Raw genomic sequence first — 20,656 nt, 5'->3', positions numbered from 1 at the left:
ATTAAGATATGATACAAGTATGGTTAAGGGTAGTATTACGTGTACAGGGGTGATCTGGGGCATGGTTACCTGGAATTCTAAGAAGGACATTGTGTGCCTTACCATTACTACAGAAGAAGGGATTTAGAAACTCAAGAGGCCCAATCCTAGACACCATCTCACATTCTTAGAGTTTCCGGAAACATCATAGCCCTTTTCTGCTCTCCTCTGGTGCAGGCCCTTCCTTGTATCTGCTTATCAGGCATTAACTAGTCAGATTGCCCTGTGTGGACCTGGAGATGGGTCAAGACGATATAGTGTTGCAACTAGTCTCTGGGCTGCAGAAGGGGCTGAGAAATATAAGAAGCATGATTGACAGTGGTGAACATCAATGGCTTTTCCAATGACTGGCCTTTCTATCCAACTCTTTATGAAAATCTCCCCATAGAGTCCCAGAGAGCAACTACCAATTGACTATGTTAGCATTTCAATATGTACCTCTCACTACTCTATAGTGAATATAAAATACAGCTCCTACTCTTCCTTATAATGCCCCTTACCTGACCTGACTGCTCCCTTTTGCCTTAATAAAGGAAAAGCAAAGTTATCACCTCCTGTTAACATTGTTGACAGTCTTTCTGAGCCAGCCCATGGATAAGCTCTAAGTGCACCTACACTTGCTATGTCCTGCACTTCCTGTTTTCTCTGTTCTCCCTAGCATTTTTCCATTGCATTCACCATTATCTAAAATGACTAAACAACAGTTGGTTCGTCACCTGTCCCCAGACAGGAACGTTCTCTCTTCTATTGCCTGCTTTGTGAGAACAGAGCTTGAGAAAGGAAGAGAGGGAGGGAAGCGGAAAAACAAAAAAGGAATAGGAGAGAGAGGAGAGGGAGGGGAGGAGAAGAAACACAGCATCAAAGACAAGAGATACATTTATTTTTTTAAAAAAAAGACTTTCCATTTATTTTATTTTAAACCAGAACTTGCATAAAACGGTGGTGAGTTGCATTATATGCATCCTTGTCATAGGAGCTGCAGACAAACCTGGACAGGACCTTTCTTCCTTACCACCAGGTCCAGTGGCCACAGAAATCAATCCTGTAACTTCATTTGCATCTGCCCAGCCTTGTTGTGGCCCCATTCACAAGTGTCTCTGAGAGGTTATTCCAGGGTGACAGTAGGAAGGGGGTGTGATCAGTTAGATGGGTGCTAGGATGGATGGGACCCTCACTGAACTTCTTTCACCTAAGATGATGGTGAAGAATAAGAAAGGACCCGAGAAAATTCTATGGTGAAGTGACCCCCATGGGGTACCAACTCCCTGAAAGGACACAGCTCAAAAGTCAACCTAAAAGAAACACAAGCTTCTAGCTTTTTTGAGAAGCTATACGGCTTCCTTCCCTCCTGCACTCTCTCACTCTATTTCCCTTTCTGTAACTTCCTTTTGGAGACACCCTTAAGCCAGTTCCCAGCAGAAGAGGTACCACTGTGTTATAGGAACATATGGTGTACTCATGCGTTTCGCCATAACATGCCCTCCTCTGCTGCCAATGACTCATACATTGGTGTGCTGGGACCCTGAGGATGCTATGCTGCCTGGCTGGCTCCGGCCTGATGGTGCAGAGCTGGCTGCACGGCTCCTCCTGCTCCGATCCCCACCTCCCTGGCTCCTCTGGGTGGGCTCATCAGCCAGCTTGACCTTCTCATGCTCCTCCTTCAGAAAGAAGTCTACCAGCAAGCTCTTCTCTTTCTTGATCTGGTCGCTGATGTCAGTGGGGATATCCGGAATCATCCAGTCCACCAGGACACTCAGGAACATCACTAGGTTCTGTCAAGACAAGGAAGCGACACAAATGGTGAGCCTTGGCTTGGTTGTGGGATCTATAAGGTCATCGGTGGACATGAGCTCGCCACTGTCCACCTTGACCTCTTCGGAGGGACTATCCCGGTGCTGAAGACTTGATGAGGAAGGAAGGAACAGAACAAGGTGTTAGGCAACTCACTGGCTGGATGGTCTTTACCAATGAGCCAAAATGTCCCTAGGTGTCCTCACTGGCAATGGTGTCCCATTAGTAAAATTACTACAACTTCAGTCTACTCCTGGAGCAGCTATGAGTACTGATGACTTAATAATACACATCAAATACTGGCAATGGCAAGATGTGGTAAGTGGCAGCTACCCTGTGTGTCTTCCTGTCAGGAAGCCAGTCACATAGTACACTGTTGCACCAACCACAGAATCCTCACATGTCCTTGGTCCTCACGCTTCTAGACTTGCTCTAGACTGGAGCCTCCAAGGAAGTATCCATTGACCACAGTGGCCTCTATAGGATTGCCTGTGGGACAACTGCCCCGGTCATCTCCCTTTCTGTCTCTTCAGTCCTCAATACCAGGCTAGAAGCTTAGATGTTTTCACTGATCTGGCTTTATCCCAACTCCCTACAGCTCAGTCTCCTCATTCTGCAGACACCAAGGACTCTCTGCATCCAGTTCTCTTTGGTTGATCCCAGGCTTTTGTAGACACTTGCATGAGGCTTCCTGCTAAGCTCATCTCTGGGATACACAGGGAGGCAAGCAAAGTCTTTCCTAGGAGCAGTTTCTCTATGAGGGATGAATATCAGCCTATGACGCCTGGCATGGACCAATTCAAGCTAACATACTCTGATTCTTGCTCATCTATCAAGTCTCTCCTTCCTACATATTCATCCAGCACATTCCTCAACTCATGATGATTTTCTTTCTGGGAGCTATATGCTGTGTGTCTTCTCTTTCCCCTCTAGGAAACTAAGGTGGGAACAGGCCCTGGATTTAATTCTTGCTCCTGGGAACTCAAGAGAAGGTTTTAGGAACAAATGCTTTCAGAGGCTCCCAGGTACTTAGGCTTTTCCTCTAGCCACCACCAATGTGAGTGACCTGTGACCTGTGACATATGGGCAAGTGAGGAAATGGGGGCAGGTGGGGGGGCAGCAGGGGGATGTCTAGGCAATTTGTCAAACATATCATCCCATCTCTACAGGGAAAGAATAGTGTTTTCTGTGGGTGAAAGATTAGCTGGTGGGCTTTTCCACATCCTGGGCTGGAGTCTGAGGGGCTGGATACCTTAGAGCCCCCCAGAGACCTGCCTTTAGGGAACACAAAAGCCAAGGGAACTGAAGAGAAAAGGATCTGGCTTTGTGCTCTGGCCTCTGCTCAAAGATCAACAAGACCCTGAGTGGGAATTGGAGGTCCGGGAGCTCAGAGAATCTCAGCGTCGCAATTGGAGCTGTGGCTATTGTCAAAGATAGGAATCACACGAGCTCGAGTTTGCTATTCATTCCGGGGGTGGCTAGATGACTCTGCAGACCCCTCCAGCCAGATGTCTCCATGGTGAACAATGCTAACAAAGGGGAGACCCATGAGCTCAGCAGGAAAGTTCCCGAACTTGAGCCCTTTCTCAGGCTGACAGAAGGGATGTGCTGTTTGTCTGTCCCAGTGCTGAGACTCTGGTTTCAATGGTTCTCCGCTTTCTTTTCTTCTTCTCCAGTTTAAATGGGCAAGTATCTCCACTTTGCAACTTACTCTACATCTGTTCGATAACTTTACTCTGGAGTTCATTATCTTTCGGCCAAGTCAACCCATTCAAAGCTCTCTCGGGGGAATTCTCCTGCTTTACAGTTATTGCTGCCTGCCCCATGTGAAGTTCCCTATGTCACAGAGCACAAGTGGGCCTCTGTATCCATGGCCTGCTATGCTCAGATCCAACCAACCATGGATCAAAAATAACCGAGAACAAAGCCACACCAGCAGACACACCTGCATGCTATGCTTGTCAATATTTCTTAGACCTGTCCTTATTGAGTTTGCATTTCATTCATTATCACGTCCTCTAGCAATGATTTAAAGTATATGAGAAGATATTGGTGGGCTACATGAAGATGTGATGTCATTTGTTACAAAGGACTTCAGTGCCCTTAGTTCGGGTGTCCCACAGAGGTACTAAAGCCACATACACACACCCAGATACTAAGAGTGACTGTTCCGTAAGCATCTGACTATGAGGGACAGGCAGGACACTATAGGAGTCTTCACCTGGGAAGCCTGCATTCTGATTGGTTGGTCTTCACCTGAATAACTCACCTGGAAGATGATAACAAAGGCCAGACGGGCAGACAAAACAGACCAGTACTGCTTGGAAAACTCATAAGGGTTTGGTGCCCATGGTGGTTCTCGATAATCTTTGAACCTGCCCAAAGAAAGATAGGGTGTTCAGACTGAGTGGTGACAGAGATCGGGGAGATGGCTCAGCTGGTCAGCATTTGTTGCACAAGCATGAAGGTCTGAGTTTGACTTTACAAAGGTGGAGTGGTGGCATGTGATTGTCATCCCAGCAGTGGAAAGGCAGAGACAGGCAGAATCCTGGGACATGTTGGTCAACTAGCATAGCCTAAAAACTAAAACCATCTCTAAAAACTAAGATGCATACCTCCTGAGGTACAGCTGAGGTTGGCTTCTGACCTCCATATTCATGTGCACACATGTACATACACATATACACACTCAGCTACATACACATACATATACCTACGCACACACATGAACATAAACTAAATAGTTAAAATTAGGATGTAGATAAGTAGTAGATTGGGTATAGACTGAAGGGAAGCAGATACTTCTGTGGATAAAATCTCAAGATCTGAGCAACAGTTGAGCTCTTGGCTGTGAAACTTGAGAAATAGATAGTGGAAATCCACAGTCCAACCAACAATTGTCTATGGAATAAAAAAAGAAAATCAAAGCCCACAAAAGTCAATCTACAGATGTAGTTTTCCTGTTCTCTCTCTCCAACACCTCCTAAAGCTTCCTCTAGGGCCAGGATGTAATTCTCGGGAGAGTCCACAGAAGGAGAGGTGACCTAGGTCCATGTGGCCTTCGTGGCTCCCATTGTCTGGTAGAGGCTCCCAGATGACCCATCTGGTGCTATGCAGCAGTTTTTGGATCCCTGGTAGACACTGGCACTAGCAGGTCACCTCAGGGTCCTCTTCAGGCAACAGCTTTGAGGGTAGCCAGGATTTCCAGCTGCACCACTGAAACCAAGGGAAAGCCAGTGCAGCCCAAGCAGAAAGAAGGTTGAATGAATGGCGGGTAGGGTCATAAACAACCACACTTGGTCAACAGACTTTCTCCTTAGTCATGTTTGTGACTTATCTGTACTTATCTGGTGTGAGCTTCCAGTTCCTTCTCAGGCACACAGAGAAAAGGCATGTTTTGTTTTCTGTTACTGACTTTTCACCCCTATTCTGCGATGACTCATGCCCCAGAGAACTCATTTTCTAATCCTGGAAAAATAACAAGGGTTCATAGCAGCACTGTGACCATCTCAGACCCACTCTTTCAATGGAATTACAGGTCCAATGGCAACCCTTAGGGTGGAGAAAGAGTTGGGATGGTATCAGACTACCCAGTAGTAGTAGTAGTAGTAGTAGTAGTAGTAGTAGTAGTAGTAGTGTGTGTGTGTGTGTTTGTCTCTGTCTGCTAAGGAAGGCACAGTAAGAGACTCTGACCAGGGAGAGTCATACGCAGAACATGACACATAGCATATATATAGCCCTGGGCAAAAGAGAAGACTTTTCTGTATGTTTGTCTTTTAATCTTCTCAAAACACTCAAGCAGGTATCCCATATAGCATGCATGGAAGGAAGCTGGTGGACTCAGAATTCAAGTATATGGCCCAGGAGCAATTCAAGGCCAGTAAGAAGCAGAGGAAAGTGAGGATATAAATCTAACAGAATCCAGGCTCTTCCTCATTATCACAGAGCACCTTATCAACAGCTGAAGTTGAAGGTGGGGTCATAAATGGAGGGTCCTTTCCCTTGTCACAAAGAAACTAATGTTGTAAAAGGTCTGTGTATCAGTACAATGGTTTCCAGTTTCCAAGGAATAGGTACAAAGAGGATAGAACATCTGAGGTAGAAGAAAGAGATGTACACACAAAGAAAATGCTGGAGCAATGGAGTCAGCAAGGGAAAGACATGCTGGAGGACAGACACTCATCTTTCTACTAGGGCTTGGCCAGAAGCCAGGCGCTCCCACCTCACTGCCTGGCTCCCCCACTTCCAACAGCTGATCGCAGCTGTCGCAAGCTTGATATGACATCTGGCTGAAAAGCAGAGCTAACTGCATCCCAGCAGAGCACCACAGAGCGCTGAGGTATTCTTTTAGATCATACGTAGCTGAGGATGAGAACATGGAGCGCTACGCTAGTAGAGAAAGGGAAAGAGACCAGGGAGAAGGGGAAAAAGGATTGGTGGGGGAGGGGGGAGAAACAGAGGAGACAGAGACAGATATGGAGACAGAGCAAGGGGGACAGAAAGCATGTGAATCAAATGAATAGGATAGGATGTCATGGGAATGGAGAAAAGCCTTTTTAGATTTGCCTATTTTTCTGCTGTATGCAAAACAGGGTCTGCTCCTTTCCAATGCTAGAGGAGGGTACACCCTGCTGTTGCTTACGTGTGGGGGGGGGGACCTCCATCCCCAGACATAGCCCAGTCCCTTTGCTACACAGAAAGCCCGTCCCTCCCCTTTCCTAGCACTGGCTGTGACAGGACAGCTGCTCACTGAGCTTCCTCACTCTCTGAGAGTCACTGCACACTGCCCCCCCCCTCCAGCCTGAAAAGAATCCATAAATAATCAAATTCAGCTTCCAACTCGGCTACTAACTTACCACAGTTTTTAGGACTCTTGCTCTGCCCTCCCCTGGTGTCCAAAACATGTTTTGAATCTAACAGGCGCATTCGTCTGATGGAGGGTCTAGGGTGGTGGGAGGGGAGGGGCTTGGCAGAGATCTGTCCAGAGCGATCAACCTGAGAACAGCTCTCTGCAGAGAAGGGAAGGGTGGCTACATGGAGGGAAAGCCATACCCCAGAAATTAGTGGGAAGGGACTTGACACAGTTTACATCTGTCCACATTCCTTCCTAAAGTAACTCTCTGACCTACAGCAATAACAACTTACTTTACACTAATGAGTAGACATATCTATTACTGAAATGAATACAATACAGAATATAAATGTTACTGTATATGATGAGTTGATACATTGCTCTAGCCTACCCTCCATTCCATTCTAGTCTGTCCTGTCCTTCCAAAGGCTGTTTGTGACCCACTGAAGCGATTTCACAATCCACTAATGAACCATGAGTCATCTTTTGAAGAGCGCGGATTCCAGTAAGCTTGTGCCACTGGGTACATAATTGGTTGTTTACATGCCAATGTAAGTTCGGGTTACATAATATTTATTTTTTTCCTCTGAAATGTGATCCTAAGAAGTCAGGCTTATCAACTGTTTTCTCTAACCAGCTAGAAGACACTTGCTAAACAAAGAGACAATTAGCTTTAAGAATAGACAGGTGGCTAATAGGCTTCATTGTTGGAACCACTGTGGTAATTATCTGGGGTGCTTGTTTTCTAAGTCCAGAGCTGAGGGAAATGTGTGTTCTGGAGATAGCAAGTGACTGTTTGAAGCTACATCCAGCACTTGGGTCCCAGGTCCTTCCTGACGCTTCTCTAAGGGCCCAGGTGTTAAAGTCTTGGTGCCCTGTCACTCTGTTGGAAGATGGTGGAAGCCTAAAGTGGTGGGGACTCACTGGAAGTCCTTTGGTCAACTGGGGTATGAAAGGTCAGGAAACCCTTGCTCCTTCTCCTCTTTCTCTCTCGCTTCCTCTACCGCATGCTCCTTCCATGATGTTTCCGTGCCACAGGCCCAAAGAAACATCAAGTGCCAATATAAATACTTTCTCTTTATAAATTATAAATTGTTCATTGCAGGTATTTGTTACATCAACGAAAAGATGACTAACACAGTCATCGCCCACATGGCTCCGTGTTCTGAGACCTACTGTTCTCAGCTGCATTAGCCTGAGCCTTCCTTCCCAGTGTGGCTATGTCCCAACTCAAAGAATTCAGCACAGAACTCTGAAGCCTGGTCCTTCAGAGGAAACCACCCAATACAGGCTGAGAGTCCCTTATCTGAACACTCGGTGCTAGAAGGATTACAGATTTCAGAACTTCTTCCTATTTTGGAATACTTGCTTATATTTAAGGCATCTAGGGGATGGGCCTGAAGCAAAAATGTGAAATTCATTGACGGTTCAAATATTCCTTTCACACATAAACATAAGATAGTTTTATACACTACATTTAAACCACTGCATTCATGTAACGATGTTTTGTAGTGTTTAATTTTCCACTTGTGATGCAGTATGAACACGAAGCCTTTCAGACTTCTTTGAGCCTCATGTTTTGGATTTGTGGGTTACAAATGCAGACCTACAGTAACTATTCTTCGCTTTGCTAAAGGTGACTTATAACTTTGGTCAGGGCACACAGACAAACCTTCCCAGTCCTCCTGGCTTCCAGAGAAGGTTTCAGAACACTTAAATTCCAGGCCCATGATGCCGATGCCCACCAGAGGTGCCAGGTACTGGCAGCCACAGGGGCCTGCTCTAGGTAAATGGCACAAGACAGGAGAGACTCTGACTGGTGGAGGACACCCTGAGGCCTGGGAAGTACAGTTTTTCTCTAGTCCATCCCCATCCTGCCATATGACCCCAACACCTGACAGTCTTCCCTGGGCAGCCTCAGTTTCCCAGCAAGTCCATGCCGGCCCCAAAAGGACATGAAATTTTAACGTCAGGCATATCAGTTGGAGAAACTCACCCCTCCTCCGTTTCTGCTTTATTGTCCTTGAGCTTTAATGTTATTTTTGAAGAGTTGCTTCTGAGTCTTCCAAGACAGACAGACTTTCACTCATGAGACAACTAGGTCATCTAAACAGGTCACATGGCATTAGGGTGCCTCTGCCTTCTACATGAGTCAGGTACATCATGTCTCTAAACCTCAGCAATCTAAATCAGAAAAAGCAACCAGTACACCATGTATGTACCTGCCCTCCAGCCCCAGCATAAAAAACATGTGTACAGGTGTGCATGTACACTCAGTGTTAAAAGAAGATACAGTGAGAATTTAATGAAATAACATAGGTTAATGTGATTTCTAGAAGCTTCCACACCCAAAGCGGGGCACAGTGGTATCTCCTGGGAGATAAAGTCTGGGGTGGGACTATGAAGGGGGCCTTTTCATTTCATACACAGATATATGTACACAGAATTATTTTTATAAAAAAAGAGGTTTTTAAATTTTTCTGCAGTGCTAGGAATGGTACCCAAGGCCTCTGTGAATGCCAGGCAGGTTCTCTGACACTGAATTACACTCTTAACAATAGAGGCACACAATTTTAAAAGATCTAAGTGCCAGCGATAATCAGTTGACTCTGATGTGTTTTATACTGAGATTTCAAGAGCAGAATTACAGTGTTAACTGGGGCAGATCTCCGTGTAACAGTTGAAACTGATTTTTTGAAAAGTCAACATTTTATTAAATGTTTAAAATTATGTTGATACTATTTTGTGAAAAATTGCATGGATGGAGTTAAATTTGGAAGTTACCTAAAGAAATGAGGTTTCTTTTTTTTTTTTTTTTTTCCATTTTTTATTAGGTATTTAACTCATTTACATTTCCAATGCTATACCAAAAGTCCCCATATCCACCCACCCCCACTCCCCTGCCCACCCACTCCCCCTTTTTGGCCCTGGTATTCCCCTGTACTGGGGCATATAAAGTTTGCAAGTCCAATGGGCCTCTCTTTCCAGTGATGGCCGACTAGGCCATCTTTTGATATATATGCAGCTAGAGTCAAGAGCTCCGGGGTACTGGTTAGCTCATAATGTTGTTCCACCTATAGGGTTGCAGATCCCTTTAGCTCCTTGGCTACTTTCTCTAGCTCCTCCATTGGGAGCCCTATGATCCATCCATTAGCTGACTGTGAGCATCCACTTCTGTGTTTGCTGGGCCCCGGCATAGTCTCACAAGAGACAGCTACATCTGCGTCCTTTCAATAAAATCTTGCTAGTGTATGCAATGGTGTCAGCATTTGGATGCTGATTATGGGGTGGATCCCTGGCTATGGCAGTCTCTACATGGTCCATCCTTTCATCTCAGCTCCAAACTCCGTCTCTGTAACTCCTTCCATGGGTGTTTTGTTCCCAAATCTAAGGAGGGGCATAGTGTCCACACTTCAGTCTTCATTCTCCTTGAGTTTCATGTGTTTAGCAAATTATATCTTATATCTTGGGTATCCTAGGTTTGGGGCTAATATCCACTTATCAGTGAATACATATTGTGTGAGTTTCTTTGTGAATGTGTTACCTCACTCAGGATGATGCCCTCCAGGTCCATCCATTTGGCTAGGAATTTCATAAATTCATTCTTTTTAATAGCTGAGTAGTACTCCATTGTGTAGATGTACCACATTTTCTGTATCCATTCCTCTGTTGAGGGGCATCTAGGTTCTTTCCAGCTTCTGGCTATTATAAATAAGGCTGCTATGAACATAGTGGAGCATGTGTCCTTCTTACCTGTTGGGGCATCTTCTGGATATATGCCCAGGAGAGGTATTGCTGGATCCTCCGGTAGTACTATGTCCAGTTTTCTGAGGAACCGCCAGACTGATTTCCAGAGTGGTTGTACAAGCCTGCACTCCCACCAACAATGGAGGAGTGTTCCTCTTTCTCCACATCCTCGCCAGCATCTGCTGTCACCTGAATTTTTGATCTTAGCCATTCTGACTGGTGTGAGGTGGAATCTCAGGGTTGTTTTGATTTGCATTTCCCTGATGATTAAGGATGTTGAACATTTTTTCAAGTGTTTCTCTGCCATTCGGTATTCCTCAGGTGAGAATTCTTTGTTCAGTTCTGAGCCCCATTTTTTAATGGGGTTATTTGATTTTCTGAAGTCCACCTTCTTGAGTTCTTTATATATGTTGGATATTAGTCCCCTATCTGATTTAGGATAGGTAAAGATCCTTTCCCAATCTGTTGGTGGTCTTTTTGTCTTATTGACGGTGTCTTTTGCCTTGCAGAAACTTTGGAGTTTCATTAGGTCCCATTTGTCGATTCTCGATCTTACAGCACAAGCCATTGCTGTTCTGTTCAGGAATTTTTCCCCTGTGCCCATATCTTCAAGGCTTTTCCCCACTTTCTCCTCTATAAGTTTCAGTGTCTCTGGTTTTATGTGAAGTTCCTTGATCCACTTAGATTTGACCTTAGTACAAGGAGATAAGTATGGATCAATTCGCATTCTTCTACACGATAACAACCAGTTGTGCCAGCACCAATTGTTGAAAATGCTGTCTTTCTTCCACTGGATGGTTTTAGCTCCCTTGTCGAAGATCAAGTGACCATAGGTGTGTGGGTTCATTTCTGGATCTTCAATTCTATTCCATTGGTCTACTTGTCTGTCTCTATACCAGTACCATGCAGTTTTTATCACAATTGCTCTGTAGTAAAGCTTTAGGTCTGGCATGGTGATTCCGCCAGAAGTTCTTTTATCCTTGAGAAGACTTTTTGCTATCCTAGGTTTTTTGTTATTCCAGACAAATTTGCAAATTGCTCCTTCCAATTCGTTGGAGAATTGAGTTGGAATTTTGATGGGGATTGCATTGAATCTGTAGATTGCTTTTGGCAAGATAGCCATTTTTACAATGTTGATCCTGCCAATCCATGAGCATGGGAGATCTTTCCATCTTCTGAGATCTTCTTTAATTTCTTTCTTCAGAGATTTGAAGTTTTTATCATACAGATCTTTCACCTCCTTAGTTAGAGTCACGCCAAGATATTTTATATTATTTGTGACTATTGAGAAGGGTGTTGTTTCCCTAATTTCTTTCTCAGCCTGTTTATTCTTTGTATAGAGAAAGGCCATTGACTTGTTTGAGTTTATTTTATATCCAGCTACTTCACCGAAGCTGTTTATCAGGTTTAGGAGTTCTCTGGTAGAATTTTTAGGGTCACTTATATATACTATCATATCATCTGCAAAAAGTGATATTTTGACTTCCTCTTTTCCAATTTGTATCCCCTTGATCTCCTTTTGTTGTCGAATTGCTCTGGCTAATACTTCAAGTACTATGTTGAAAAGGTAGGGAGAAAGTGGGCAGCCTTGTCTAGTCCCTGATTTTAGTGGGATTGCTTCCAGCTTCTCTCCATTTACTTTGATGTTGGCTACTGGTTTGCTGTAGATTGCTTTTATCATGTTTAGGTATGGGCCTTGAATTCCTGATCTTTCCAACACTTTTATCATGAATGGGTGTTGGATCTTGTCAAATGCTTTTTCTGCATCTAACGAGATGATCATGTGGTTTTTGTCTTTGAGTTTGTTTATGTAATGGATTACATTGATGGATTTTCGTATATTAAACCATCCCTGCATCCCTGGAATAAAACCTACTTGGTCAGGATGGATGATTGCTTTAATGTGTTCTTGGATTCGGTTAGCGAGAATTTTATTGAGGATTTTTGCATCGATATTCATAAGAGAAATTGGTCTGAAGTTCTCTATCTTTGTTGGATCTTTCTGTGGTTTAGGTATCAGAGTAATAGTGGCTTCATAAAATGAGTTGGGTAGAGTACCTTCTACTTCTATTTTGTGAAATAGTTTGTGCAGAATTGGAATTAGATCTTCTTTGAAGGTCTGATAGAACTCTGCACTAAACCCATCTGGTCCTGGGCTTTTTTTGGTTGGGAGACTATTAATAACTGCTTCTATTTCTTTAGGTGATATGGGACTGTTTAGATGGTCAACTTGATCCTGATTCAACTTTGGTACCTGGTATCTGCCCAGAAATTTGTCCATTTCGTCCAGGTTTTCCAGTTTTGTTGAGTATAGCCTTTTGTAGAAGGATCTGATGGTGTTTTGGATTTCTTCAGGATCTGTTGTTATGTCTCCCTTTTCATTTCTGATTTTGTTAATTAGGATTTTGTCCCTGTGCCCTTTAGTGAGTCTAGCTAAGGGTTTATCTATCTTGTTGATTTTCTCAAAGAACCAACTCCTCGTTTGGTTAATTCTTTGAATAGTTCTTCTTGTTTCCACTTGGTTGATTTCACCCCTGAGTTTGATTATTTCCTGCCGTCTACTCCTCTTGGGTGAATTTGCTTCCTTTTTTTCTAGGGCTTTTAGATGTGTTGTCAAGCTGCTAGTATGTGCTGTCTCCCGTTTCTTCTTGGAGGCACTCAGCGCTGTGAGTTTCCCTCTTAGAAATGCTTTCATTGTGTCCCATAGGTTTGGGTACATTGTGGCTTCATTTTCATTAAACTCTAAAAAGTCTTTAATTTCTTTCTTTATTCCTTCCTTGACCAAGGTATCATTGAGAAGAGTGTTATTCAGTTTCCACGTGAATGTTGGCTTTCCATTATTTATGTTGTTATTGAAGATCAGTCTTAGGCCATGGTGGTCTGATAGGATACATGGGACAATTTCAATATTTTTGTATCTATTGAGGCCTGTTTTGTGACCAATTATATGGTCAATTTTGGAGAAGGTCCCGTGAGGTGCTGAGAAGAAGGTATATCCTTTTGTTTCAGGATAAAATGTTCTGTAGATATCTGTCAGGTCCATTTGTTTCATAACTTCTGTTAGTTTCACTGTGTCCCTGTTTAGTTTCTGTTTCCACGATCTGTCCTTTGAAGAAAGTGGTGTGTTGAAGTCTCCCACTATTATTGTGTGAGGTGCAATGTATGCTTTGAGCTTTACTAAAGTGTCTCTAATGAATGTGGCTGCCCTTGCATTTGGTGCGTAGATATTCAGAATTGAGAGTTCCTCTTGGAGGATTTTACCTTTGATGAGTATGAAGTGTCCCTCCTTGTCTTTTTTGATAACTTTGGGTTGGAAGTCGATTTTATCCGATATTAAAATGGCTACTCCAGCTTGTTTCTTCAGTCCATTTGCTTGGAAAATTGTTTTCCAGCCTTTCACTCTGAGGTAGTGTCTGTCTTTTTCCCTGAGATGGGTTTCCTGTAAGCAGCAGAATGTTGGGTCCTGTTTGTGTAGCCAGTCTGTTAGTCTATGTCTTTTTATTGGGGAATTGAGTCCATTGATATTAAGAGATATTAAGGAAAAGTAATTGTTGCTCCCTTTTATTTTTGTTGTTAGAGTTGGCATTCTGTTCTTGTGGCTGTCTTCTTTTTGGTTTGTTGAATGATTACTTTCTTGGTTGTTCTAGGGCGTGATTTCCGTCCTTGTATTGCTTCTTTTCTGTTATTATCCTTTGAAGGGCTGGATTCGTGGAAAGATATTGTGTGAACTTGGTTTTGTCGTGGAATACTTTGGTTTCTCCATCTATGGTAATTGAGAGTTTGGCCGGGTATAGTAGCCTGGGCTGGCATTTGTGTTCTCTTAGTGTCTGTATAACATCTGTCCAGGCTCTTCTGGCTTTCATAGTCTCTGGTGAAAAGTCTGGTGTAATTCTGATAGGCCTTCCTTTATATGTTACTTGACCTTTCTCCCTTACTGCTTTTAATATTCTATCTTTATTTAGTGCATTTGTTGTTCTGATTATTATGTGTCGGGAGGAATTTCTTTTCTGGTCCAGTCTATTTGGAGTTCTGTATGCTTCTTGTATGATCATGGGCATCTCTTTTTTTATGTTTGGGAAGTTTTCTTCTATTATTTTGTTGAAGATATTAGCTGGCCTTTTAAGTTGAAAATCTTCATTCTCATCAATTCCTATTATCCGTAGGTTTGGTCTTCTCATTGTGTCCTGGATTACCTGGATGTTTTGAGTTAGGATCTTTTTGCATTTTGTATTTTCTTTGACTGTTGTGTCGATGTTCTCTATGGAATCTTCTGCACCTGAGATTCTCTCTTCCATTTCTTGTATTCTGTTGCTGATGCTCGCATCTATGGTTCCAGATCTCTTTCCTAGGGTTTCTATCTCCAGCGTTGCCTCGCTTTGGGTTTTCTTTATTGTGTCTACTTCCCCTTTTAGTTCTAGTATGGTTTTGTTCATTTCCATCACCTGTTTGGCTGTGTTTTCCTGCTTTTCTTTAAGAGCCTGTAACTCTTTAGCAGTGCTCTCCTGTAAATCTTTAAGTGACTTATGAAAGTCCTTCTTGATGTCCTCTATCATCATCATGAGAAATGTTTTTAAATCTGGGTCTAGATTTTCGGTTGTGTTGGGGTGCCCAGGACTAGGTGGGGTGGGAGTGCTGCGTTCTGATGATGGTGAGTGGTCTTGATTTCTGTTAGTAGGATTCTTACGTTTGCCTTTCGCCATCTGGTAATCTCTGAAGCTAGCTGTTTTAGTTGTCACTGTTAAGAGCTTGTTCTTCAGGTGACTCTGTTAGCCTCTATGAGCAGACCTGGAGGGTAGCACTCTCCTTAGTTTCAGTGGGCAGAGTATTCTCTGCAGGCAAGCTCTCTTCTTGCAAGGCAGGTACCCAGATATCTGGTGTTCGAACCAGACTCCTGGCAGAAGTTGTGTTCCACTCACTAGAGGTCTTAGGATCACGTGTGGAATTCTGTGTGGGCCCTTGCGGGTGTCAGGCGACTCAGCTGGCAAGGTAGCCGGGGCTTGAGTGGAGTGGAAGGGGTTTGTGCCCCAGATCAAGCCCGGGTAGCCTGCTTCCCTATGTACCGCAGTCTCAAGTTCCGCGCGATTGGATTGGGGCAGGCACTGTGGTCCACTCACCAGAGGTCTTAGGGTCCCGTGGGGAGTCCCGTGTGGACCCTTGCGGGTGTTGGGCAAGACTCTGTTGGCAAGGTAGCCCGGGGCTCGAGTCTCGAGTCGAGCAGAAGGGACTTGTGCCCCAGATCAGGCCCGGGTAGCCTGCTTCCCTATGTAGCGCAGTCTCAAGTTCCGTGCGATTGGATTGGGGCAGGCACTGTGGTCCACTCACCAGAGGTCTTAGGGTCCCGTGGGGAGTCCCGTGTGGACCCTTGCGGGTGTTGGGCAAGACTCTGCTGGCAAGGTAGCCCGGGGCTCGAGTCTCGAGTCGAGCGGAAGGGACTTGTGCCCCAGATCAGGCCCGGGTAGCCTGCTTCCCTATGTAGCGCAGTCTCAAGTTCCGCGCGATTGGATTGGGGCAGGCACTGTGATCCACTCACCAGAGGTCTTAGGGTCCCGTGGGGAGTCCCGTGTGGACCCTTGCGGGTGTTGGGCAAGACTCTGCTGGCAAGGTAGCCCGGGGCTCGAGTCTCGAGTCGAGGAGAAGGGACTTGTGCCCCAGATCAGGCCAGGGTAGCCTGCTTCCCTATGTACCGCAGTCTCAAGTTCCGCGCGATTGGATTGGGGCAGGCACTGTGGTCCACTCACCAGAGGTCTTAGGGTCCCGTGGGGAGTCCCGTGTGGGCCCTTGCGGGTGTTGGGCAAGACTCTGCTGGCAAGGTAGCCCGGGGCTCGAGTCTCGAGTCGAGCGGAAGGGACTTGTGCCCCAGATCAGGCCCGGGTAGCCTGCTTCCCTATGTAGCGCAGTCTCAAGTTCCGCGCGATTGGATTGGGGCAGGCACTGTGATCCACTCACCAGAGGTCTTAGGGTCCCGTGGGGAGTCCTGTGTGGACCCTTGCGGGTGTTGGGCAAGACTCTGCTGGCAAGGTAGCCCGGGGCTCGAGTCACGAGTCGAGCGGAAGGGACTTGTGCCCCCGATCAGGCCCGGGTAGCTTGCTTCCCTATGTACCGCAGTCTCAAGTTCCGCGCGATTGGATTGGGGCAGGCACTGTGGTCCACTCACCAGAGGTCTTAGGGTCCCGTGGGGAGTCCCGTGTGGACCCTTGCGGGTGTTGGGCAAGACTCTGCTGGCAAGGTAGCCCGGGGCTCGAGTCTCGAGTCGAGCGGAAGGGACTTGTCAGAAATGAGGTTTCTATTAACTAAAATTATGTTTCATTGTTATGAGACAAACCCATGAATAACTTCAAGGTTAACTGCAATTCCTATTATGTTAAAGAAATGGAAAAATGAGGAAAGGTTCACACACATCCCACCTGCTTATTGTTGGAGGACGCTGGATTTGCACAGAGGTTCGGCTGGAAGCAGAGCAGTGCTGGAGCAGGGACCTGCGGTGTTTCAGATTTTTATAGCACTAAAGTCGTGTACTAATGAACCGTAAGATTTCTTGGAAAGCCCTCAGGTTTACAGACATAGAAACCAAGGCTCTGTTTCTTTGTCTTCTCACCACTGTGATATAATACCTGACAGAAGCCACTTCAGAAAGGGAGAGGCGTCACTGTGGCTCACAGTATAAGGGGAGACAGCCCACCATGGAGGGCAGGACGGCTGTAGGAACATTTCACATCTAATTCCATCAGTAAGTAGACACTGGAAGTCGGGCAGGGCTATAAACCTCAAATCTCAGTGATCTACTTCCTCCAGAGATGCCTGCCCCACTCTAAGGAGTTTGGCAACAATCCAGAAAAGCACCACCAGCCAGGTACCAAGCATCCAAGCAAATCCTCAGGGGCATATCTGACATCTGAACCCAACTCAAACGCATAGGCAGAGAGGGAACGAGGTTCCCTCCGCTGTATCCATCCTCTGTCCATCCTCACCTATAGGGTAGCCAGTAACTGTGAGATCTGCCACAAGCCGTGAAACCATAATTGCTGAAGGGGAGGAGGAAGCCATCTCTGAGAAGCTGGGCACCCACCATCAAGAAAGACTTTTAGACGAAGTGTTAGCTCTATAATGAGTCAGCTGGTGAATGTCTTTCTTGACTCCAAACAGTGGTGTGAAAGAAAAAAAAAAAAAAAAACATTGTAAATAGCCTCACTGGAATTGGGTGCCATATTAATGCTGAAACAATTATGTACAATAATTTCAGACCATCTGAGCCGCTTTAGAGCGCCTTCTGAAACTGGCTGTTGGTAGAGGAAAACAGTAGAGGCAATTAGGGGCTAATGAGCACCATGTCAATCCAACAGTTGGTAAAGATCAGTGAGCTGACACCTGGGAAAGTGGGCTACCTCTTCTGTTACAGGGAACAGACGCAGGCAGGAACGGTCTCTTCAAAGGCTCTGCACAGGGCCTTGGGATATGGAAGCGCTTAAGTGTAGCAGGAGCCAATTGAGGATGCCCGCTTCTGCATGGTCAACACCTCCAAATAGTCCAGTTGGGGTGATGGAGCCCATGTGTGTCCTTGTCCCCATGAACTCTCTGCTTGCTTCCTGCTGAGCCAGGAACTGAGACACTATTCATCCCCCCCAGTGCCTTGTGGCTGCTTGACCTTTTCCAATAGCCACTAATCATGCCTGATGCCCAACATCTTGGAACTGTTTAAGAAAGAGCTGTGTTGGTATAGTTCAATAACTGAGGTGAGCCTGTCCCCAGAAGCGGTGGCTTTGCCTCTCTTTGCCCATTACAAATGGGCAGCCAGAGACAGGTCTTAATGCTTACTGCTATTTTAAAAACCTTTACCCCTGGTAAGGTTGGATTGGAGACCAAAGCTCAGTTTTATGTGACTATTCATCTCCAGAGGTAGTTGATGACTGAGGATCCGAAGGGCCATCACGTTCTCATGGCTGTTTGCCAGAACATCAATGTAAAGTCCATTTCCTGCTGCAGAGCAATTATAAAGCTGGACTATGGGCTACAGACTTGCATCTGATTCCCAAATTACTTATCTCAGTCCCTCTGCCATATGCATAGTCTCTCCCTCCCTCCCCCGCCTCTCTGTGTCTATGTCTCTTTGCCTCTCTTTATCTCTCCCTGTCTCTGTTTATCTCTCATAAGACCCACATTAAGTAGATATTCCCATCAACAATTCTTACCTTCTTAACCCTACTTGCCATACTATACCTAGATCATATGCTGTACTGTTGCCAAGATACCCACTTATATTTGAACAAGGCATCTCATTTCAATGTAACGCAGTCACCTTAACTATGCTCAGAGAGACAACATCACGAAGGCTCCACGCACGTCACTGTGACCAATAGGTTCTGGATCTGACATCTATTTTTCCTCCTCATTCTAGCTTCTCTCTTGGATGCAGTGCTCTTCATACACCCCCTTCACCACCCAACACCCCCTTTGACACCCTGTTCTCTATGATTGCCACCCCTGTCCTGTTCACGAGCCAGACTAGCTTGGTCATAGGAATATGGAATTCCAACAAAACCATCTGTAAGACAGAAATAGTAGCCCACACCTGTAATTCTAGCTCTTTAAAAAAATTTTTTTCTTGGGGCTGAAGCTGGCTCAGTGGTTAAGAGAACTGACTGCTCTTCCCAGGGTCCTGAGTTCAATTCCCAGAAACCACATTGTGGCTCAAAACCACCTGTAATAGGATCTGATGCCTTCTTCTGCTGTGTCTGAACAGAGTGACAGTATACTCATATACATAAAATAAATAAATAATTCTTAAAGAAAAAGTCTTAGGATATATTAGTGCTTAGTTATCAAGGGCTTGCAAATACATAACACCATGCATCAGAAACAGCCCCAAGTCTGTGCATCTCAGTGATGTGCTACACAAAATAGCTATTCTGAAGCTCCGGAGCCTCACGTGGGATTTTACATTTTCACTATTAGGTGTATTTTTCACTACAGTAAAAGATTCATGGCTAAGTTAAAACTAAGAAAATAGTTACCTCTATATCCTCTTTTCTGACTCAAGTGTTCATGCATTTGTAGGGAGGAAGAGGCAAAGAGTTGGGGTTTCTATTGCTGCAACGAAGCATCATAACACAAAAGCAAGTTGGGGGGGGAAAGGGTTTATTTAGTTTGCTTATACTACCACATTGCTGCTCATCACCAGAGGACAGGAACTTAAACAGAGCAGGAACCTAGAGGCAGGAGCTGATGTGGAGGCCATAGAGGAGTACTGCTTGCTGGCTTGCTTCCCATGGCTTGCTGAGTCTGGTTTCCTATAGAACCCAGGAAAACCCAGGGATGGCACCACCCACAATGAGCTGGACCATCCCACCCCATCAATAACTAAGAAAATGCCTTACAGCCAGATCTTATAGCAACATTTTCTCAATGAAGGTTTCCTCCTTTCAGATACCTCAGATTTGTGTGTCAAGTTAACACAAGATTAGCCAGCATACCCTTCTAAGCTTCATAATTATTCATCTATTCACGATACACAAGAAGACCACGTCTCAAATAAATAAAGCAAAAACATAAAATAGATCGATACTGTAGCCACTGAATTCCTCATTCTTTATCCTCCATCTCTTTTGAATGCTTACCCCCAAATATTTAAGTCTGAGTGAGGTAATGTCCCCACAGTGACCCTGTGAGATGTTATTAGAGTGGCATTTGAACATCCTGCTCACCTACACCCCTGCTTCATCTGGACTTCCTGATGGAGGGACTATGGTGCTTTGTATTACAGAACCTGTACCAGGGTTTCAAACATTTGCACAATGACCCCACAATCCTAACTGGTCCAAAGGCCATTCCAGTTTGATCTCAGGATGATTTGTTTCTGAAGACACTTTTTCTTGGCAGAAGGATAGAGTTAAAGTATGCCTCCTGTACTGGCTGGTTTTGTGTGTCAACTTGACACAGGCTGGAGTTATCACAGAGAAAGGAGATTCAGTTGGGGAAGTGCCTCCATGAGATCCAGCTGTGGGGCATTTTCTCAATTAGTGATCAAGGAGGAAAGGCTCCTTATGGGTGGGACCATCCCTGGGCTGGTAGTCGTGGGATCTATAAGAGAGCAGTCTGAGCAATCCAGGGGAAGCAAGCCAGTAAGTAACATCCCTCCACGGCCTCTGCATCAGCTTCTGCTTCCTGACCTGCTTGAGTTCCAGTCCTGACATCCTTTGGTGATCAACAGCAACGTGGAAAGGGTAAGCTGAA

General features: G+C 45.1%; 1 protein-coding gene across 6 annotated transcripts in view; it reads right to left on the bottom strand.

The window, feature by feature from the left end:
* Window positions 1-919: 919 nt before the first annotated feature.
* Window positions 920-20,656, bottom strand: part of Ano2 (anoctamin 2) — a 349,715-nt gene continuing 329,978 nt past the window's right edge. For all 6 annotated transcript variants that reach the window (NM_153589.2, NM_001364562.1, XM_006506117.3 and 3 more), the window contains 2 exons: window positions 4,100-4,205; window positions 920-1,811 (listed from right to left, as the gene is read on the bottom strand). In NM_153589.2, coding sequence (NP_705817.2) covers window positions 1,539-1,811; window positions 4,100-4,205 — 379 coding nt within the window. In that variant the 3' untranslated portion in view covers window positions 920-1,538. The remainder of the gene's footprint in view (window positions 1,812-4,099; window positions 4,206-20,656) is intronic.

The sequence above is a fragment of the Mus musculus genome, chromosome 6, assembly GCF_000001635.26.
Source record: "Mus musculus strain C57BL/6J chromosome 6, GRCm38.p6 C57BL/6J".
NCBI classification, from domain to species: domain Eukaryota; kingdom Metazoa; phylum Chordata; class Mammalia; order Rodentia; family Muridae; genus Mus; species Mus musculus.
The sequence above is the reverse complement of the archived record's forward strand: the minus strand, read 5'-3'. Positions and strand labels throughout refer to the sequence as shown.